Genomic DNA, 23,269 nt, shown 5'->3' on the forward strand with positions numbered 1-23,269 from the left:
AATGGGAGAAAAATGGGGAAAAAATGGGAAAAAATGTTGAAAAATGGGGGAAATGGGATTTTTGGAAAAAAGGGGAAAATCGGGGAATTGGGAAAAATGGGGGAAAATATGGAGGAAAAATGGAGGAAAATGGGGAAAAATGGGAAAAAATGGGAAAAAAAAGGGAAAAAATGGGGAAAAAAATGGGGAGAATGGGGGGGAAAATGGGGAGAAATGGAGGAAAAAAAGGATTTTTTTGTGGGAAAAAATGGGGAAATGGGGGGAAAAGTGAATTTTTAGGGTAAAATATTGGGATCTGGGGGGACAAGGGGAGCGCGGCCGCAGCGGGGAACCCGGGAGGAAAGGGACAAAGGGGGACACCGGGAGTGAAAAATTGGGGGGAAAAATGGGGATTTTGGGAAAAATGGGGAAAAAAAATGGGAATTTTGGGGAAAAAATGGGGGATTTTGGGGGAAAAAATGGGGAAAAAATGGGGAAAAAACGGGGGAAAATAGGGGGATTTTGGGGATAAAAAATGGGGAAAATGAGGAGGAAAATGGGGAAAAAAAGTGAGGAAAAAATGAGGAAAAAATGGGAAAAAAATGGGAGAAAATGAGGGAAAAATGGGGGAAAATGGGGAAGAAATGGAGGAAAAAACCGGGGGAAATCGGGAAAAATGGGGAGAAAATGGGGGGGAAAATGGGGGGAAAATGGGAAAAAAATGGGAGAAAAAAGGGAATTTTTGGGGGAGTGTCAGGGCCAAGGGGGACACCGTGAGTCACAAAATGGGGTGAAAAATGGGGATTTGGGGGAAAAATGGGGAAAAAATGGGAAAAAACGGGTTTTTTTGGGAAAAAATGGGGGAAAATGGGGAAAAAATGGGGGAAAATGGGGAAAAAAATGGGAATTTTTGGGGAAAAAAATGGGGGATTTTGGTGAAAAAATGGGGAGAAATGGGGAAAAAGGGACTGGGAGCAAAGGGGACACGGTGAGAAAATGGGGAGAAAAAACGGGATTTTGGGAAAAAATGGAAAAATGGGATTTTGGGGGAAAAATGGGGAAATTGGGGAAAAAATGGGGGGAAAATGGGGGAAAATGGGGAAAAATGGGGGGAAATGGGGAGAAAATGGGGGATTTTGGGAAAAAATGGGGAAAAAATGGGGGAAAATGGGGAGGAAAATGAGGGAAAAAGTGGGAAAAAATGAGGAAAAAATGGGAGAAAAATGGGAAAAAATGGGGAAAAAATGGAGGAAAAAAAGGGGTAAAAAGGGGAAAATTGGGGAAGAAATGGGAGAAAAATAGGGAAAAATGGGGAGGAAAATGGGGGAAAAAGTGGGAAAAAATGAGGAAAAAATGGGGAAAAAATGGGAGAAAAATGGGGGAAAAATGGGGAAGAAATGGAGGAAAAAAAGGGGGAAAAAGGGGAAAATTGGGGAGAAAATGGGGGGGGAATGGAGGAAAAATGGAGGAAAATGGGGAAAAATGGGGAGGAGAAATGGGAAAAAATGAGGAAAAAATGGGAAAAAAATGGGGAAGAAATGGAGGAAAAAAAGGGATTTTTTTGTGGGAAAAAATGGGGAAAATGGGGGGAAAATGGGAAAAAAATGGGGGAAAAATGGGGGGAAAAGTGAACTTTAGGGTAAAAAATTGGGAACTGGGGAGACAAAGGGGAGCGTGGCCGCAGCAGGGAACCCGGGAGGAAAGGGACAAAGGGGGACACCGGGAGTGAAAAATTGGGGGGAAAAACGGGGATTTGGGGAAAAAATGGGGAAAAAAAATGGGAATTTTTGGGAAAAAAATGGGGGATTTTGGGGAAAAAATGGGGGGGAAATGGGAAAAAATGGGGGAAAAATAGGAGGAAAAAATGGGGGAAAATGTGGAAAAAATAAATGGGGGAAAATGGGGGAAAATGGGGGGGAGAAATGGGGAAAAATGAGGAAAAATGGCAAAAAATGGGAGAAAAATGGGGAAAAATGGGGAAGAAATGGAGGAAAAAAAGGGGGGGAAATGGGGAAAACACGGGAAGAAATGGGAGAAAAATAGGGAAAAATGAGGAGGAAAATGGGGGGAAAAGTGGGAAAAAAAGAGGAAAAAATGGGAAAAAAATGGGGAAAAATGGGGAAAAAATGGGGAAGAAATGGAGGGAAAAAAGGGATTTTTTTGTGGGAAAAAATGGGGGGAAAATGGGGGGAAAAGTGAATTTTTGGGTAAAATATTGGGATCTGGGGGGACAAAGGGGAGCGGGGCCGCAGCGGGGAACCCGGGAGGAAAGGGACAAAGGGGGACACCGGGATGTGAAAAATTGGGGGGAAAAATGGGGATTTGGGGAAAAAATGGGGAAAAAATGGGAATTTTTGGGGAAAAAATGGGGGATTTTGGGGAAAAAATGGGGAAAAATGGGGAAAAAATGGGGGAAAATAGGGGGATTTTGGGGATGAAAAATGGGGAAAATGAGGAGGAAAATGGGGAAAAAAAGTGAGAAAAAATGAGGAAAAAATGGGAAAAAAATGGGAGAAAAATGGGAAAAAATGGGAAAAAAATGGGAGGAAAAATGGGAAAAAATGAGGGAAAAATGGGGGAAAATGGGGAAGAAATGGAGGAAAAAACCGGGGGAAATCGGGAAAAATGGGGAAAAAATGGGGGGGAAAATGGGGGGAAAATGGGGAAAAAATGGGAGAAAAAAGGGAATTTTTGGGGGAGTGTCAGGGCCAAGGGGGACACCGTGAGTCACAAAATGGGGTGAAAAATGGGGATTTGGGGAAAAAATGGGGAAAAAATGGGAAAAAACGGGTTTTTTTGGGAAAAAATGGGGGAAAATGGGGAAAAAAATGGGGGAAAATGGGGAAAAAAATGGGAATTTTTGGGGAAAAAAATGGGGGATTTTGGTGAAAAAATGGGGAGAAATGGGGAAAAAGGGACTGGGAGCAAAGGGGACACGGTGAGTCAGAAATTGGGGAGAAAAAACGGGATTTTGGGAAAATTTGGGGAAAACAGGAATTTTTTGGGAAAAAAAATGGGGGATTTTGGGGAAAAAATGGGGAAAAATGGGGAAAAAATGGGGAAGAAATGGAGGAAAAAAAGGGACTGGGAGCAAGGGGGACACCGTGAGTCAGAAATTGGGGGGAAAAACCTGGATTTTGGCCCCAGGAGAAAAAAATGGGGAAAAAAATGGGAATTTTGGGGGGGAAAAATGGGAAAAATGGGAAAAAATGAGGGGAAATGGGGAAAAAAAGGGAATTTTGGGGGGAGTGTCAGGACCAAGGGGGACACAGTAAGTGTGAAAATGGGGTGAAAAATGGGATTTTTTGGGAAAAAAGGGGAAAAATGGGATTTTTTGGGAAAAAATAGGGAAAAACAGGGGGAAAATGGGGGAAAAATGGGGGAAAAAGGAGAAAAAATAAATGGGGAAAATGGGAAAAATGGGGAGGAGAAATGGGGGAAAATGGGGAGGAAAATGGGGAAAAAAGTGGTAAAAAATGAGGAAAAAATGGGGAAAAAATGGGAGAAAAATGGGGAAAAAAGTGGGAAAAAATGTTGAAAAAATGGGGGGAAATGGAGGAAAAAAAGGGGAAAAATCGGGGAAATTGGGGAGAAAATGGAGGGGAAAATATGGAGGAAAAATGGAGGAAAATGGGGAAAAATGGGGAAAAAATGGGGGAAAATGGAGGGAAAATGGGGAAAAAATGGGAATTTTTGGGGAAAAAAGGGCCCAGGACCCCCTGGGAATAAAGGGACTAAAGGGGACACGGGGAGTGAGAAAATGGGGTGAAAAATGGGGATTTTGGGGAAAAAATGGGAATTTGGGGGAAAAAATGGGGGATTTTGGGGAAAAAAACTGGAGAGGAAATGGGGGGGAAATGGGGAAAAAATGGGGAAAATGATTTTTTGGAAAAAGCAGATTTTGCGGAGAAAAATGGGGAGAAATTGGAAAAAACGGGAAAAATGGGAAAACATGGAAAAATTGGAAAAATGGGGGGAAATGGGGGAAAATGGGATTTTGGAGGGGAAAAAATTGGAACTTTGGGGGGGAAAAATTGGGATTTTTTTGGGGGGAAAAATGGGATTTGGGGGGAAATTGGGGTCGATGGGATTTTGGGGGGATTTTGGGGGGATTTTGGGGGTTTGGGGTTGTTAATTTTGGGCTCTCCCCAAATTCCAGGGAATTCCTGGAGCCGCCGGAGCCCTGGGACCGTCGGGACCCCCCGGGATGCCCGTGAGAGACACCGCCCCAAATAGCCCCAAAAATACCCCAAAATACCCCAAAATACCCCCAAAAAATCCCCCAAAACCCCCCCAAAAATCCCTCCAAAAATCCCCCCAAAATCCCCCCAAAAATCCCAAAAAAATTCCCCCAAAAATCCCCCAAAATCCCCCCAAAATTCCCTTCCCAAATTCCTTAAATTTTCCTTCCCAAATTCCCAAAATTCCCCTCCCCAAATTCCCCAAAATTCCCCTCCCCAAATTCCCCAAAATTCCTTTCCCAAAATCCCCTTTCCCAGAAGTTCCCCCAAAATTCCCCTTCCCAAAATCCCTCTCCCTAAAATTCCCTAAAATTCCCTAAAATCCCCCAAAATTCCCCAAAATCCCCAAATTTCCCCAAAATCTCCTTCCCAAAATTTCCTCTTCCCAAAATTTCCCTCCCTCAAATTCACTCCCCAAAAATTCCTCAATTCCCTTTCCCAAAATTCCCCAAAATTCCCCAAAACCCCAAAATTCCCCTGAAATTCTCTTCCCAAAAATCCTCCTTCCCAAAATTCCCAAAAATTCCCAAAAATTCCCCAAAATTTCCTTCCCAAATCCCCCCAAATTTCCCCCAAATTTCCCCAAATTTTCCCAAATTTGTGGATTTTCACCCTTTTTTTTTCCTCCCCAGGGTCCGGTGGGGCCAAAAGGAGCCAAAGGAGCCATGGTGAGACCCCCCAAAAATAACCCAAAACACCCCCAAAAATAACCCAAAAACCACCCCAAAAAACACCCAAAAATAACCCAAAAAACACCCAAAAAATGCCCCAAAAATATCCCAAAAAACAGCCCAAAATAACCCGAAAAACATCCCCCCAAAAACCAAAAAAACACCCCAAAAATAACCCAAAAATCACCCAAAAATAACCCCAAAACAGCCCAAAAATAACCCAAAAAACACCCCAAAAATAACCCAAAAAACACCTGAAAAATAACCCAAAAAATACCCCCAAAATATCCCAAAACCACCTCAAAAATAACCCAGAAAAACACCCCAAAAATAACCCAAAAATAACCCAAAAACACCCCAAAAATAACCCAAAAATAACTCAAAAACACCCAAAAATAACCCAAAAAACACCTCAAAAATAACCCAAAAAACACCCCGAAAATAACCCAAAAAACACCCCGAAAATAACCCAAAAAATCACCCAAAAATAACCCAAAACCACCCCAAAAATAACCCAAAAAACACCCCAAAAATAACCCAAAAAAACCCCAAAAATAACCCAAAAATAACCCAAAAAATCACCCAAAAATAACCTCAAAACACCCCAAAAATAACAAAAAAAAAACCACGCCAAAAAAACCCCCAGAAAAACCCCAAAAACACCCCACAAAAAACCCACCAAAACACCCCAAAAAGCCCCAAAACTTCTCCAAAAACACCCAACAAAGCCTCGTAAAAACCCTCCAAGAATATCCAAAAATCATCCAAAAAAACCCCCCAAACACCCTAAAAACACCCTCCAAGAAAACCAAAAAACACCCCCAAAATACCCCAGAAAAATCCCAAAAAACACCAAAAAAACCCGCCAAAAACCACCCCAGAAAACCCCCCTGAGAACCCTCCAAATTTCCCCCCAAAAATCCCAAATCTCCCCAAAAATCCCCCCAAAACCCCCAAAAATCCCCCCCCAAACCCCCAAATTTCCCCCCAAAAATCCCAAATTTCCAAAAAAATTCCCCTAAAAAAACCCCAAATCACCCCCAAAACCCCCCAAATTTCCCGCAAAACCCCCCAAAAATCCCAAAACCCCAAAAATCCCCCCAAATTTTCCCCAAAACCTCCAAATGCTCCCCCAAAATCCCGAATTTTCCCCCAAAATCCCCAAATTTCCCCACAAAACCCCCAAACTCCCCCTTAAAACCCCATAAAAATCCCCTAAAAAAACCCCAAGAACCCCCAAAAATCCCCAAACCCCCAAAATTTTCCCCAAAATTTCCCTCAAAAAACCCAAAATCCCCAAAATTCCTCCCAAAAAACCCTCAAATACCCCCCAAAATCCCAAATCTCCTCCAAAAAACCCAAATTTCCCCCCAAACCCCAAATTTCCCCCAAAAAACCCCAAATCCCCCCAAAACCCCCAAATTTCCCCCCAAAAACCCAAAGCTCCCCAAAAATCCCCAAATTTCTTCCAAACTCCCCCTTAACAACCCCATAAAAATCCCCTAAAAAAACCCCAAGAACCCCCAAAAATCCCAAAACCCAAAAATCTCCCCAAAACCTCCAAATTTCCCCAAAAAACCCCAAACTCCCCCTTAAAAACCCATAAAAATCCCCTAAAAATACCCCAAGAACCCCCAAAAATCCCAAAAACCCCCCAAATTTCCCCCAAAAACTCCAAATTCCCCCCCAAAAACTCAAAATCCCCAAAATTGCCCCCAAAAAAACCCCAAATTTCTCCCCCAAAACCCCCAAAAATCCCCCCAAAAATGTCCCAAATTTCCCCCCAAAACCTCAAACTCCCCCTTAAAAAAACCATAAAAATCCCCTAAAAAAACCCCAAGAACCCCCAAAAAATCCCAAAACCCCCCGAAAAACCCTCAAGAACCCCCAAATCACCTCAAAACCCCCAAAAAAGGCCCAAATCTCCCCAAATATCTCCCAAAAAACCCCCAAATCCCCCCCCAAACCCCAATTTTACCCCCAAATCCCCTCAAAAAAACCCTAAAAATTCCCCAAAAAATCCCAAAATCCAAAAAAAACCCCCCAAAATTTTCCCTAAAAAACCCCAAAATTTCTTTTAGGGCCAAGCGGGACCCAAAGGGCAGCGGGGACCCCCCGGACCCCCCGGACACCCCGTGAGATTTGGGGGATTTTGGGGGTTTTGGGGATTTTTGGGGGAGGATTTGGGATTTTGGGGAATTTGGAGGATTTTGGGGGGATTTTGGGGGGAATTTTGGGGGGATTTTGGGAAGATTTGGGGGATTTTGGGGGATTTTTAGGGAAATTTTGGCGTGTATTTTTTTAGGGATTTTTGGAGGGATTTTTTTTTTTTTTGGATTTTGGGGGATTTGGGGGATTTGAGGGAATTTTTAGGATTTTTTTGGGGGATTTTGGGGAAAATTTGGGGGAATTTTAGGGGGAATTTTGGGGAATTTTGGGGTGTATTTTTTAGGGCTTTTTTTTTTAATTTTTGGGGAATTTGGGGGAAATTTGGGGGAATTTTTGGGGAAATTTGGGGGTTATTTGGGGGAATTTTTGGGGAAATTTGGGGGTTATTTGGGGGAATTTTGGGGAATTTTGGGGTGAATTTGTGGGGGATTTTGGGGGGATTTTGGGGGGAATTTTGGAGGAATTTTGGGGGAATTTGTGGGGGATTTGGGAATTTGGGGATTTTTGGAGGGGGAATTTTGGGGGGTTTTGGGGGAATTTTGGGGAATTTGGGGGGGAATTTTGGGGCATTTTGGGGAGATTTGTGATTTTTAGGGAATTTGGGGCCATTTGGGGGCATTTTGGGGCATTTTGGGGGGATTTTTTGGGATTTTTGGGGCATTTTGTGCATTTTTGGGGAGATTTTGGAAGGATTTTTGGGGGGATTTTGAGAAATTTGGGGGATTTGGGGAATTTTGGGGATTTTGGGGGGACTTTAGGGGAATTTTGGGGAATTTTTAGGATTTTTTTGAGATTTGGGGGGATTTTTGGGGGATTTGGGGGGGAATTTGTAGGGAATTTTGGGGGGATTTTGGGAGATTTCGGAGGATTTTGGGAGGAATTTGGGGGGAATTTTGGGGAAATTTTGGGAGGATTTTGGGAGGAATTTTGGGGGAATTTTGGGGAAATTTTGGGGAAATTTTGTGGGATTTTGGGGGAATTTGGGAGGGGGTTTGGGGGCATTTTGGGGGGATTTTGGGGGGATTTGGGGGACTTTTTGGAGGAATTTTTAGTGATTTTGGGGGAAATTTCGGGGGGATTTTTTGGGATTTTGGGGAGATTTGGGGGAATTTTGGGGGATTTTGGGGAGGTTTGGGGAATTTTGGGGGAATTTTGGAATTCCTCAGGTGGATTTTTGGGTAGATTTTTGAGGTTGTTTTTGAGAATTCCTGGTGGGATTTTTGCCATTTTTTGGGGCGGATTTTCAGGCCCAAATTCCCACCATTTCAACCCAAATTTTCCATCATTTTCACGTGAAATTTTTGTGTATATTTTGAATATTCCAACCTCACATTTCCCATCATTTTTCCCTCTCCAGGGCCCTCCTGGCGAGACCATCCAACCCCTTCCCCTCCGAGCGACCCCCAAAAAATCCAAACGTTCCCTGGAGGCCCAAAATTCCCAAAAATCCCCAAATTTTGGTGCTGAAGAATTGGAGGAGGAGATTTTGGGGTCTCTGAGGAGGCTGAGGACGGAGCTGGAGCAGCTGCGGGACCCGCCGGGGACTCGGGACCACCCGGGCAGGACCTGCCGCGACCTGGGGCTGAGTCACCCCCACCTGCCCGATGGTCAGTCAAGGGATTTTGGGGGGAAATTTGGGATTTTTGGGGGTTCTGGATTTAATTTAATTTTTTGTGAATTTTTTTTGGGGTCAATCTCAGAATTTTGGGGGATTTTCTGGCTTTATTCCCAATTTTTCGGGGATTTTTTGGGGATTTTTTGGGGATTTTTTGGGGATTTTTTGGAGATTTTTTGGGGATTTTTTGGGGATTTTTTGGAGATTTTTTGGGGATTTTTTGGGTTTAATTCCAATTTTTTTGGTGAATTTTTGGGGATTTTTCGGGTTTTAATTGAATTTTTTGGGGATTTTTTGGGGATTTTTTGGGGATTTTTTTGGGGATTTTTTGGAGATTTTTTGGGGATTTTTTGGGGATTTTTTGGAGATTTTTTGGGGATTTTTTGGGGATTTTTTTGGGGATTTTTTGGGGATTTTTTGGAGATTTTTTGGGGATTTTTTGGGGATTTTTTGGGGATTTTTTTGGGTTTAATTCCAATTTTTTTGGTGAATTTTTGGGGATTTTTCTGGTTTTAATTGAATTTTTTGGGGATTTTTTGGGGATTTTTTGGGGATTTTTTCGGGATTTTTTGGAGATTTTTTTGGGATTTTTTGGGGATTTTTTGGGGATTTTTCGGGCTTAATCCCAATTTTTTGGTGATTTTTTTGGGGATTTTTCAGGGTTTAATTCCAATTTTTTTTGGTGAATTTTTTTTGGAACTTTTCCAGTTTTAATTCAATTTTTTGTAGTGAATTTTTTGGGGATTTTCTGGTTTTAATCCCATTTTTTGGTGATTTTTTTGGGAATTTTTTTGTTTTAATCCCATTTTTTGGTAGTGAATTTTTTGGGGATTTTCTGGCTTTAATCCCTTTTTTTTTTTTTTTTTTTTTTTTTTTTTGGCAAATATTGTTGGGATCAATCCCAGAAATTTGGGGGATTTTCTGGTTTTAATCCCATTTTTTTGGTGAATTTTTTGGGGGATTTTTCAGGTTTTAATTCAATTTTTTTGGGATTTTTTTGGGATTTTTCCAGCTTTAATTGAATTTTTTAATGAATTTTTTGGGGATTTTTCTGTTTTTAATTCAATGTTTTTGGTGACTTTTTTTTGGAATTTTCTGACTTTAATCTCAATTTTTTTGGGATCAATCCCAGATTTTTTTTGGTGAATTTTCCAGCTTTAATCCCAATTTTTTTGGTGAATTTTTTTGGGATTTTCTGGTTTTAATCCCATTTTTTTTTGTGGTTTTATCCCCAAAATCTGGGGCTGAGTCACCCCCACCTGCCCGATGGTCAGTCTGGGGGGAATTTGGGGATTTTTTGGGGTTCTGGATTTAATTTAATTTTTTTGTGTTTTTTTGGGGGATTTTCCGGGTTTTAATTGAATTTTTTGGGGATTTTTTGGGGATTTTTTGGAGATTTTTTGGGGATTTTTTGGGGATTTTTTGGGGATTTTTTGGAGATTTTTTGGGGATTTTTTGGGGATTTTTTGGGGATTTTTCGGGTTTAATTCCAATTTTTTTGGTGAATTTTTGGGGATTTTTCTGGTTTTAATCCCATTTTTTGTAGTGAATTTTTGGGGATTTTTCTGGGTTTAATTCAGGTTTTTTGGTGATTTTTTTTTTTTCATTTTCCAGTATTAATCCCATTTTTTGGTGATTTTTTTTTGGGGATCAATCCCAGAATTTTTTGAGAATTTTCTGGCTTTTTTTTTTTTTTTTTTAAATTTTTTTTTTGTGTGATTTTTTTTTTGTCAATCTCAGAATTTTTGGAGATTTTCTGGTTTTAATCCCATTTTTTTTTGTGGTTTTATCCCCAAAATCTGGGGCTGAGTCACCCCCACCTGCCCCATGGTCAGTCTGGGGGGGAATTTGGGGATTTTTTGGGGGTTCTGGATTTAATTTAATTTTTTGTGAATTTTTTTGGGGTCAATCTCAGAATTTTGGGGGATTTTCTGGCTTTATTCCCAATTTTTCGGGGATTTTTTGGGGATTTTTTGGGGATTTTTGGGTTTTAATCCCAATTTTTTGGTGAATTTTTTTGGAACGTTTCCAGTTTTAATTCAATTTTTTTGTAGTGAATTTTTTGGGATTTTTCTGGTTTTAATCCCATTTTTTGGTGATTTTTTTGGGAATTTTTTTTGTTTTAATCCCATTTTTTGGTAGTGAATTTTTGGGGATTTTCTGGCTTTAATCCCATTTTTTTTTGTGGTTTTATCCCCAAAATCTGGGGCTGAGTCACCCCCACCTGCCCCATGGTCAGTCAAGGGATTTTGGGGGGAAATTTGGGATTTTTGGGGGTTTCTGGATTTAATTTCATCTTTTGGGGGATTTTTTCCTTCTTTAATTGAATTTTTATAGGGATTTTTCCGGTTTTAATTCAATTTTTTGGGGATTTTTTGGGGGATTTTTTCGGTTCGAATCCCATTTTTTGGTGATTTATTTGGGAATTTTTTTTGTTTTAATCCCATTTTTTGGTAGTGAATTTTTTGGGGATTTTCTGGCTTTAATCCCTTTTTTTTTTTTTTTTTTTTTTTTTTTTTTTTTTTTTTTTTTGGCAAATATTGTTGGGATCAATCCCAGAAATTTGGGGGATTTTCTGGTTTTAATCCATTTTTTTGGTGAATTTTTTGGGGGATTTTTCGGGTTTTAATTCAATTTTTTTGGGATTTTTTTGGGATTTTTTTGGGATTTTTCCAGCTTTAATTGAATTTTTTTATGAATTTTTTGGGGATTTTTCTGTTTTTAATTCAATGTTTTTGGTGACTTTTTTTTGGAATTTTCTGACTTTAATCTCAATTTTTTTGGGATCAATCCCAGATTTTTTTTGGTGAATTTTCCAGCTTTAATCCCAATTTTTTTGGTGAATTTTTTTGGGATTTTCTGGTTTTAATTCCATTTTTTTTTTGGTGATTTTATCCCCAAAATTTGTGGCTCAGCCACCCCCACCTGCCCGATGGTCAGTCTGGGGGGGAATTTGGGGATTTTTTGGGGGTTCTGGATTTAATTTAATTTTTTGTGAATTTTTTTGGGGTCAATCTCAGAATTTTGGGGGATTTTCTGGCTTTATTCCCAATTTTTCGGGGATTTTTCGGGGATTTTTTGGGGATTTTTGGGGGATTTTTGGGTTTTAATCCCAATTTTTTGGTGAATTTTTTTGGGATTTTTTGGGGATTTTTTGGGGATTTTTTGGGGATTTTTGGGTTTTAATCCCAATTTTTTGGTGAATTTTTTTGGAACGTTTCCAGTTTTAATTCAATTTTTTGTAGTGAATTTTTTGGGATTTTTCTGGTTTTAATCCCATTTTTTGGTGATTTTTTTGGGAATTTTTTTGTTTTAATCCCATTTTTTGGTAGTGAATTTTTTGGGGATTTTCTGGCTTTAATCCCATTTGTTTTTGAGGTTTTATCCCCAAAATCTGGGGCTGAGTCACCCCCACCTGCCCCATGGTCAGTCTGGGGTTTGGGGGGAAAATTTGGGATTTTTGGGGGTTTCTGGATTTAATTTAATTTTTTGGGGGATTTTTTCCTTCTTTAATTGAATTTTTATAGGGATTTTTCCGGTTTTAATTCAATTTTTTGGGGATTTTTTGGGGGATTTTTCCGGTTCGAATCCCATTTTTTGGTGATTTATTTGGCAATTTTTTTTGTTTTAATCCCATTTTTTGGTAGTGAATTTTTGGGGATTTTCTGGCTTTAATCCCATTTGTTTTTGAGGTTTTATCCCCAAAATCTGGGGCTGAGTCACCCCCACCTGCCCCATGGTCAGTCTGGGGGGAATTTGGGGATTTTTTGGGGGTTCTGGATTTAATTTAATTTTTTGTGAATTTTTTTTGGGGTCAATCTCAGAATTTTGGGGGATTTTCTGGCTTTATTCCCAATTTTTCGGGGATTTTTTGGGGATTTTTTGGGGATTTTTTGGGGATTTTTTGGGGATTTTTGGGTTTTAATCCCAATTTTTTGGTGAATTTTTTTGGAACATTTCCAGTTTTAATTCAATTTTTTGTAGTGAATTTTTTGGGATTTTTTCGGTTCGAATCCCATTTTTTGGTGATTTATTTGGCAATTTTTTTTGTTTTAATCCCATTTTTTGGTAGTGAATTTTTTGGGGATTTTCTGGCTTTAATCCCATTTGTTTTTGAGGTTTTATCCCCAAAATCTGGGGCTCAGCCACCCCCACCTGCCCGATGGTCAGTCAAGGGATTTTGGGGGGAAATTTGGGATTTTTGGGGGTTTCTGGATTTAATTTAATTTTTGGGGGGATTTTTTCCTTCTTTAATTGAATTTTTATAGGGATTTTTCCGGTTTTAATTCAATTTTTTGGGGATTTTTTGGGGGTTTCTTGGGTTTTAATCCCAATTTTTTGGTGATTTTTTTTGGGATTTTTCCAGTTTTAATCCCATTTTTTGTAGTGAATTTTTGGGGGATTTTTTCCGGTTTTAATTCAATTTTCTTGGTGAGTTTTTTGGGATTAATCCCAGAATTCTTTGAGGATTTTCCAGTTTTAATCCCATTTTTCTTGTGAATTTTTTCGGGGTCAATCCCAGAATGTTTTGAGGATTTTCTGGCTTTATTCCCAATTTTTGGGAATTTTTTTGGGATTTTCTGGCTTTAATTCCATTTTTTTTTTGTGGTTTTATCCCCAAAATCTGGGGCTGAGTCACCCCCACCTGCCCGATGGTCAGTCTGGGGGAAAATTTGGGATTTTTGGGGTTTCTGGATTTAATTTAATTTTTTGTGAATTTTTTTGGGGTCAATCTCAGAATTTTGGGGGATTTTCTGGCTTTATTCCCAATTTTTCGGGGATTTTTTGGGGATTTTTTGGGGATTTTTTGGGGATTTTTTGGGGATTTTTGGGTTTTAATCCCAATTTTTTGGTGAATTTTTTTGGAACGTTTCCAGTTTTAATTCAATTTTTTTGTAGTGAATTTTTTTGGGATTTTTCTGGTTTTAATCCCATTTTTTGGTGATTTTTTTGGGAATTTTTTTGTTTTAATCCCATTTTTTGGTAGTGAATTTTTGGGGATTTTCTGGCTTTAATCCCATTTGTTTTTGAGGTTTTATCCCCAAAATCTGGGGCTGAGTCACCCCCACCTGCCCCATGGTCAGTCTGGGGTTTTGGGGGGAAATTTGGGATTTTTGGGGGTTTCTGGATTTAATTTAATTTTTTGGGGGATTTTTTCCTTCTTTAATTGAATTTTTATAGGGATTTTTCCGGTTTTAATTCAATTTTTTGGGGATTTTTTGGGGGATTTTTTCGGTTCGAATCCCATTTTTTGGTGATTTATTTGGCAATTTTTTTTGTTTTAATCCCATTTTTTGGTAGTGAATTTTTTGGGGATTTTCTGGCTTTAATCCCTTTTTTTTTTTTTTTTTTTTTTTTTTTTTTGGCAAATATTGTTGGGATCAATCCCAGAAATTTGGGGAATTTTCTGGTTTTAATCCCATTTTTTTGGTGAATTTTTTGGGGGATTTTTCAGGTTTTAATTCAATTTTTTTGGGATTTTTTTGGGATTTTTTTGGGATTTTTCCAGCTTTAATTGAATTTTTTTATGAATTTTTTGGGGATTTTTCTGTTTTTAATTCAATGTTTTTGGTGACTTTTTTTTGGAATTTTCTGACTTTAATCTCAATTTTTTTGGGATCAATCCCAGATTTTTTTTGGTGAATTTTCCGGCTTTAATCCCAATTTTTTTGGTGATTTTTTTTGGGATTTTCTGGTTTTAATTCCATTTTTTTTTTGGTGATTTTATCCCCAAAATTTGTGGCTCAGCCACCCCCACCTGCCCGATGGTCAGTCTGGGGGGAATTTGGGGATTTTTTGGGGGTTCTGGATTTAATTTAATTTTTTGTGAATTTTTTTGGGGTCAATCTCAGAATTTTGGGGGATTTTCTGGCTTTATTCCCAATTTTTGGGGGATTTTTTGGGGATTTTTTGGGGATTTTTTGGGGATTTTTGGGTTTTAATCCCAATTTTTTGGTGAATTTTTTTGGAACGTTTCCAGTTTTAATTCAATTTTTTGTAGTGAATTTTTTGGGATTTTTCTGGTTTTAATCCCATTTTTTGGTGATTTTTTTGGGAATTTTTTTGTTTTAATCCCATTTTTTGGTAGTGAATTTTTGGGGATTTTCTGGCTTTAATCCCATTTGTTTTTGAGGTTTTATCCCCAAAATCTGGGGCTGAGTCACCCCCACCTGCCCCATGGTCAGTCCAGGGATTTTGGGGGAAATTTGGGATCTTGGGAGGTTTCTGGATTTAATTTAATTTTTTGTGATTTTTTGGGGGATTTTTTGGGTTTTAATTGAATTTTTTGGGGATTTTTTGGGGATTTTTTGGGGATTTTTTGGGGATTTTTTTGGGGATTTTTTGGAGATTTTTTGGGGATTTTTTGGGGATTTTTTGGGGATTTTTCAGGTTTAATTCCAATTTTTTTGGTGAATTTTTGGGGATTTTTCTGGTTTTAATTGAATTTTTTGGGGATTTTTTGGGGATTTTTTGGGGATTTTTTGGAGATTTTTTTGGGGATTTTTTGGGGATTTTTTTGGGGATATTTTGGAGATTTTTTGGAGACTTTTTGGGGATTTTTTGGGGATTTTTTGGGGATTTTTTGGGGATTTTTTGGGGATTTTTTGGAGATTTTTTTGGGGATTTTTTGGGGATTTTTTTGGGAATTTTTGGAGATTTTTTGGAGACTTTTTGGGGATTTTTTGGGGATTTTTTGGGGATTTTTTGGGGATTTTTTGGGGATTTTTTGGGTTTAATTCCAATTTTTTTGGTGAATTTTTGGGGATTTTTCTGGTTTTAATTGAATTTTTTGGGGATTTTTTGGGGATTTTTTGGGGAATTTTTGGGGATTTTTCGGGTTTAATTCCAATTTTTTTGGTGAATTTTTGGGGATTTTTCTGGTTTTAATTGAATTTTTTGGTGAATTTTCGGGGATTTTTCTGGTTTTAATCCCATTTTTTGTAGTGAATTTTTGGGGATTTTTCTGGGTTTAATTCAGGTTTTTTGGTGATTTTTTTTTTTTCATTTTCCAGTATTAATCCCATTTTTTGGTGATTTTTTTTTGGGATCAATCCCAGAATTTTTTGAGAATTTTCTGGCTTTTTTTTTTTTTTTTTAATTTTTTTTTTGTGTGATTTTTTTTTGTCAATCCCAGAATTTTTGGGGATTTTCTGGCTTTAATCCCATTTTTTTTTGTGGTTTTTATCCCCAAAATCTGGGGCTGAGTCACCCCCACCTGCCCCATGGTCAGTCTGGGGGGAATTTGGGGATTTTTTGGGGTTTCTGGATTTAATTTAATTTTTTGTGAATTTTTTTGGGATCAATTCCCAAAAATTTGGGGGATTTTCTGGCTTTATTCCCAATTTTTTGAGGATTTTTTTTGGCTTTAATCCCATTTTTTTGTGATTTTTTTTGTGAATTTTTTGGGGTATTTTTCAGGTTTTAATCCCATTTTTATTGGTGAATTTTTGGGGATTTTTTTAGGTTTAATTCCATAATTTTTTGTGAATTTTTTGGGGTTTTCTGGCTTTAATCCCATATTTTTGGGGGGATTTTTTGGGTTTTAATTCAATATTTTTGGTTAATTTTTGGGGATTTTTCTGGTTTTAATCCCATTTTTTGGTGAATTTTCGGGGATTTTTGTGTTTTAATCCTATTTTTAGCTGATTTTGGGGGGGGAATTTCTGGCTTTAATCCCATTTTTTGTGATTTTTTGGGGGGGGATTTTTCCATCTTTAATTGAATTTTTTTGGTGAATTTTTTGGGGGATTTTTTGGGGGATTTTTCGGGTTTAATCCCATAATTTTTTGTGAATTTTTTGGGGTTTTCTGGCTTTAATCCCATTTTTTTTGTGATTTTTGGGGGATTTTTCAGGTTTAAATTGAATTTTTTGGGGATTTTTTTTGGATTTTTCGGGTTTAATTCCAATTTTTTTTTGGTGAATTTTTTTGGAACTTTTCCAGTTTTAATCCCAATTTTTTGGTCATTTTTTTGAGGATTTTTCCGGTTTAATCCAAATTTTTGGGGGATTTTTGTGGGATTTTTCGAGTTTTAATTCAATTTTTTTGGTGAATTTTTTGGGATTTTTCCATCTTTATTTCAATTTTTTGGTGAATTTTCAGGGATTTTCTGGCTTTAATTGAATTTTTTTGGGGGATTTTTGGGGGGATTTTTCCATCTTTAATTGAATTTTTTGGGGGGATTTTTTGAGGTTGAATTGAATTTTTTTGGTGAATTTTTTGGGATTTTTTTGGTTTTATTCCCGATTTTTTGGGGGATTTTTTGGGGTATTTTTCGGGTTTTAATCCAATTTTTTTGGTGACTTTTTTTTTTGGGAACAATCTCAGAATTTTGGGGGAATTTTCTGGCTTCAATCCCATTTTTTTGGTGAATTTTTTTGGTGATTTTCCAGTTTTAATCCCATTTTTTGTAGTGAATTTTTGGTGGATTTTTCCGGGTTTAATTAAAATTTTTTTTGTGAGTTTTTTGGGGATCAATCCCAGAATTTTTTTGAGAATTTTCTGGCTTTAATCCCATTTATTTTTATAAATTCTTTCAGGATCAATCCCAGAATTTCAGAATTTTGAGGAATTTTCTGATTTTACTCCCTTTTTTTTTTTTTTTTTGTGAATTTTTTTTTTTTGGGATCAGTCTCAGATTTTTGGGGCTTTTTTTTGGCTTTAATTCCATTTTTTTTTAAATTAACTTTTGGGGATTTTTTGTCTTTAATCCCATTTATTTTTATAAATTCTTTTGGGATCAATCCCAGAAATTTTTTTTTTTTTTTTTGCTTTAATCCCATTTTGGGGGGGGAATTTTTTTGGGATTTTCCGACTTTAATCCCATTTTTTCGTCAATTTTTTTTAGGATCAATCCCAGAATTTTGGGGGGAATTTTCTGACTTTCATCCAATTTTTTTGTGAAATTTTGGGAATTTTCTGGCTTTAATCCCATTTTTTGTCAATCCCAGAATTTTTTTGATTTTCCAGCTTTAATCCCTTTTTTGTGAATTTTTTTGGGATCAATCCCAGAATTTTTGGGGATTTTTCCTGTTTTAATTCAATATTTTTTGATGAATTTTTGGGGACTTTTTTGGTTTAAAGTCAATTTTTTTTTTTTTTGTGAATTTTTTTGGGATCAATCCCAGAATTTTGGGGAATTTTCCTTGTCCAATCCCTTTTTTTTTTTTTTTTTTTTTTTTTTGGTGAATTTTTTTTTGATAAATCCCAGAATTTTGGGGGGAATTTTCCAGCTTCGATCCCATTTTTTTTTGGTGATTTTTTTGGGATCAATCCCAGAATTTTTTTTTTTTTTTTTTTTAAATCCCATTTTTGGCGGGAGAATTTTTTGGGAATTTTCCGGCTTTAATCCTATTTTTTTGTGAATTTTTTTGGGGACCAATCCCAGAATTTTTTGTGAATTTTCCGGCTTTAATCCTATTTATTTTTTGAGGTTTTTTTTTGATCAATCCCAGATTTTTGGTTGGTTTTTTTTTTTTTTTTTTTTTCTTTAATCCCATTTTTTGGAGGGAATTTTTGGGGGGGAATTTTCTGGTTTTAATCCCAATTTTTATTTTATTTTTGTCAGGTGAATATTGGATCGACCCCAACCAGGGCTGTTCCCGCGACGCCTTCAGGGTTTTCTGTAACTTCACGGCCGGCGGCCACAGCTGCGTCTTCCCCGAAATCCCGGAGGTATCCCCGGATTCCGGGGAAAATTCCCAAAAAATTCCTCAGAGTTCCGGAAAATTCTGGAAAAAAACCTGGAATTTCTGAGTGTTGGGAACCCCAAAATTCGCCAGGAATGGGGGGATGGATCCCGAAATTCCCGGTTAAAAGGGGATCCCAAAATTCCCAAAGATCAGGATCCGAAAATTCCCAAAGATTTGGATCCCAAAATTCCCGGTTAAAAGAGGATCCCAAAATTCCCAAATCTGTGCAATCCCAAAATTCCTGATTAATGGGAGATCCCGAAATTTCTCATTAGTGGGATCTCAAAATTCCCAAAGATTTGGATCCCAAAATTCCCAAAGATTTGGATCCCAAAATTCCCAAGATTCAGGATCCAAAATTCCTGGTTAAAAGGGGATCCCAAAATTCCCAAATCTGTGGGATCCCAACATTCCCAAGGATTGGGATCCTAAAATTTACAAATCTGTGAAATCCCAAAATTCCTGATTAATGGGAGATCCCAAAATTCCTGATTATTGAGATCCCAAAATTCCCAGTTAAAAATGGATCCCAAAATTCCCAAGATTCAGGATCCAAAATTCCTGGTTAAAAGGGGATCCCAAAATTCCCAAGAATTAGGACCCCAAAATTCCAGGATTTTTTTGGGAATTCCCGGAATTCTCGTCTCATTCCCCTTTTTCCAGGTGCCGCTCCCGGGTCGGGATCCGGAGCAAGAAAATTCCCAAAATCCCGAAAATCCCGAAAATCCTCAGTGGCTCAGCAGCTCCCGGGGCGGCCGCAGGGTGAGGAGCCCAAATTCCCAAATTTTTCCCCAAAATTCCCATTTTTTCCCTCCCAAATCCCAATTTCCCCAACCCCAAATTCCCATTTTTCCAGCCATTTTTTCCCATTTTTCCTCCCAAATTCCCATTTTCCCATCCCAAATCCCCTTTTTTCCCCTCCCAAATTCCCATTTTTCTGCCGTTTTTTCCAATTTTTCCCATTATTTCCTGAAAATTCCCATTTTTCCCTCCCAAATTCCCATTTTTTCCCCTCTCAAATCCCAATTTTCCCACCCCAAATTCCCGTTTTTCCTGTTATTTTTTCCCATTTTTTTCCCATTTTTCCTGTAATTTTTTCTCCTTTTTTCCCAATTTTCCCTGATTTTCCTCCCAAATCCCTTTTTCATCCCAAATTCCCATTTCCCCCCATTTTCCAGCCCCAAATTCCCATTTTTTCCTATTTTTCATATTTCATATTTTATGTTATTTAATATTATTTCATATTTTTCTAATTCGCATTAAAATCATATAATCTATTTAATATTTCATATTTCATATTATTTCGTAATGTTTTATAATTCATATTATATTATATATTTTATATTTTATATTATATATTATATATTATATATTATATATTTTATATTATATACATTATATATTATACATTATACATTATATATTATATATTATACATTATATATTTTATTTCATATTTTATATTTTATATATTTTATATGTTATATATTTAACAGTTCATATTTTAAAATTTCATAACTCATATTACATATTACTTATTAAATATTAAATATTATATATTATATTTTATATCTTATATATTACATGTTATATATTTAATAGTTCATATTTTAAAATTTTATAACTCATATTACATATTACTTATTAAATATTATATATTATATATTATATTTTATATATGTTTTTTATATATTTTATATATATATCTATTTTTATATATTATATTTATATATTTTATATATGTTATATGTTATATTTCACATTTCACATTCCATATATAATATTATTTTATAACACATATTATACTATATATTCTATATTATATTTAATACATGTTTTCTTATTTCATATTTCTTATTTCATATTTCATTTCATATTATTTCATATTATTTTATAACTAATTTTATATTTTATGTTATATATCATATATTATACATAATATTTCATATTTCATATTTCATTTCATATCATTTAATGATATTTTATAGTTCATATTATATTCTATTCTTTATTATATATATTTCATATTTTTTTAAATTTTATAACTCATATTACATTATTTTTATATATTATATTTATATATAGATATTATATTTTATATTTTATATGTTATATATTCTATATTTATATATAGAATATATTATATATTATATATTATATATTACATTTTATATTTTATATTTTATATTTTATATTATATATTATATATTACATTTTATATTTTATATTATATATTATTTATTATATATTACATTTTATATTTTATATTATATATTATATATTATATTTTATATTTTATATTATATATTATATATTACATTTTATATTTTATATTTTATATTATTTATTATATATTACATTTTATATTTTATATTATATATTTTATATTTTATATTTCCTCTCTTTTATATTTTATATTTTAAATTTATATTTCTCTATTTTCTCTATTTTCTCTCCCCACGCAGTTGGGTTACGTTGACTCGCGGGGGCGCCCCCTGGCGGCGGTGCAGGTGAAGTTCCTGCGGCTGCTCAGCGCCTGGGGCCGGCAGCGCCTGCGCCTGCCCTGCCCCAAACCCGCCGGAAATCACCCCAAAAACCCGCCCGGGGACACCCCAAAACACACCCCGAAATACCCCGGGGACACCCCAAAACACACCCCAAAATACCCCGGGGACACCCCAAAACACACCCCAAATAACCCCCAAAATAACCCCAGAGACACCCCAAATAACACCCAAAATAACCCCAAAAATAACTCCAAAAATAACCCAAATAACAACCAAAATAACCCCGGGGACACCCCAAATAACAACCAAAATAACCCCGGGGACACCCCAAATAACACCCAAAATAACCCCAAAAATAACCCCAAAAATAACCCAAATAACAACCAAAATAACCCCAAAAATAACCCCGGGGATCCACCAAATAACAACCAAAATAACCCTCAAAATAACCCCGGGGATCCCCAAAATAACCCCAAAAATGCCCCCAAAAATGACCCCAAAACTTGGGGTTTCTCGCTGCGGCTCCGCGCGGACACGGAGGAGGAGCTGGGGGAGGACGGGCTGAGCCTCCTGCGGGACGGATGTGACAGGGTAACAACATTTTGGGGGGAATTTGGGGGAATTTTGGGGAAATTTGGGGGATTTGGGGTGGTCTTAGGGAGATTTGGGGGGAAATTTGGGGGATTTTACGGGGGGTTGGGGGTAAATTTGGGGGTTTGGAGGGATTTGGGTGGTTTTGGGGAAAATTTGGGGGATTTGGGGGAGATTTTGGGGGAAAATTTGGGGGATTTGGGGGGGAAAATTTGGGGGAAATTTGGGGGGATTTGGGGGAAATTTGGGTGAAAAATTGGGGAAGATTTTGGGAAAATTGAGAGGATTTTGAAAATATTTTGGAGGGGTTTTGGAGGATTTTGGAGGAATCTGGGGGGATTTGGGGGGATTTTGGGGGGAATTTGGGGGGTTTTGGGGAAATTTGGGGGATTTGGGGGAAAAATTGGGGGAGAATTTGGGGGATTTTGGGGGATTTGGGGGGAAATTGGGGGAAAATTGGGGGAATTTGGGGGTTTGGGGGTATTTGGGGGAAAATTTAAGGGGATTTTGGGGGCAATTTGGGGATATTGGGGAATTTTGGGGGAATTTGGGGAGAATTTGGGGAATTTGAGGGGTTTTGGGGAATTTTAGGGGAAAGAAAATGGGAACCTGGGGGAAAATTGGGGCATTTTGGGAGAAATTTGGGGGATTTGGGGGAAATTCAGGGAATTTGGGGGGTTTGGGGGATTTTGGGGGGAATTTGGGGGAATTTTGGGGGCATTTGGGGGGGTTTGGAGGGATTTGGGGGATCTGAGGATTTCGGAGGAGATTTGAGGGGATTTTGGGAGAATTTTGGGGAAATTGGGGGTTTTGGGGGGATTTGCAGAAATTTGGAGGATTTGGGGAGATTTGGGGAAATTCGGGGGGATTTTGGAGGATTTTAAGGGAGATTTGGGGGAATTTGGGGAATTTTGGGGCATTTTGGGGTGGGGAATTTGGGGGGAATTTTGGGGAAAATTTGGTGGATTTGGGGGTAATTTGGGGGTAATTTTGGGGCGAGAATTTTGGGCAATTTCGGGACACTTTCAGGTGGGTACAAAAAGTCAATCGAGGTCATTTCTTTGATTTCGGGGTGCGAATTTGTGGATTTTTGGGTGGGATTGGCTGATTTTGGGCATTTTGGGGGCATTTTGGGGTGGGGAATTTGGGAGGAATTTGGGGGCATTTTGGGGCGGCTGCGGGGGATTTTGGGGTGGGAAAAACAGGAATTTGGGGGGGAAATTTGGGGTAATTTGGGGGGAATTTGAGGAGGAATTTGGGGGGATTTTAGGGTGGGAAAAGCAGGAATTTGGGGCAGGAAATTCGGGCTGGGATTTGGGAGATTTTGGGGGAAATTTGGGGGATTTGGGGGGGTTGAGGGTATTTTGGGGGAATATTGGGGATTTTTGGGGGACTTTGGGGGGAGGAAAATGGGAACTTGGGGAAATTTTGGGGAAATTTGGGGGGAATTTTGGGCGGAATTGGGGATTTTTTTGGGTGGTTCTGGGGGATTTAGGGGGGGATTCAGGGAGGGATTTGGGGTGGGGAAAGCAGGAATTTGGGGTGGAAATTTGGGGGGAATTTGGGGGGAAATTTGGGGAAAATTCAGGGAGATTTGGGGACTCTGGGAAATTTGAGATTTTGGGAAATTTTGGGGAATTTTGGGGGCATTTTGGGGTGGGGAATTTGGGCGGGTTTGGGGGGATTTTGGGGTGGGAAAAACAGGAATTCGGGGAGAAATTTGCTGATTTTGGGGTGGAAATTTGGGGTAATTTTGGGGCGAGAATTTGGGCAATTTCGGGACACTTTCAGGTGGGTACAAAAAG

At 37.5% G+C, this 23,269-nt stretch overlaps 1 protein-coding gene across 1 annotated transcript in view; it reads left to right on the top strand.

The window, feature by feature from the left end:
- The window catches only part of COL11A2 (collagen type XI alpha 2 chain), a gene marked incomplete at its 5' end in the record, with an annotated part of 87,304 nt that extends 68,717 nt beyond the window's left edge, over window positions 1–18,587 (top strand). The window contains 5 exon segments of the mRNA XM_083881729.1: window positions 4,139–4,192; window positions 4,853–4,888; window positions 6,973–7,026; window positions 8,418–8,667; window positions 18,243–18,587. Coding sequence (XP_083737855.1) covers window positions 4,139–4,192; window positions 4,853–4,888; window positions 6,973–7,026; window positions 8,418–8,667; window positions 18,243–18,430 — 582 coding nt within the window. The 3' untranslated portion in view covers window positions 18,431–18,587.
- Between the last annotated feature and the right edge of the window lie 4,682 nt (window positions 18,588–23,269).

Source organism: Zosterops lateralis, assembly GCF_965231275.1.
Source record: "Zosterops lateralis genome assembly, chromosome: 35".
Lineage (NCBI taxonomy): Eukaryota > Metazoa > Chordata > Aves > Passeriformes > Zosteropidae > Zosterops > Zosterops lateralis.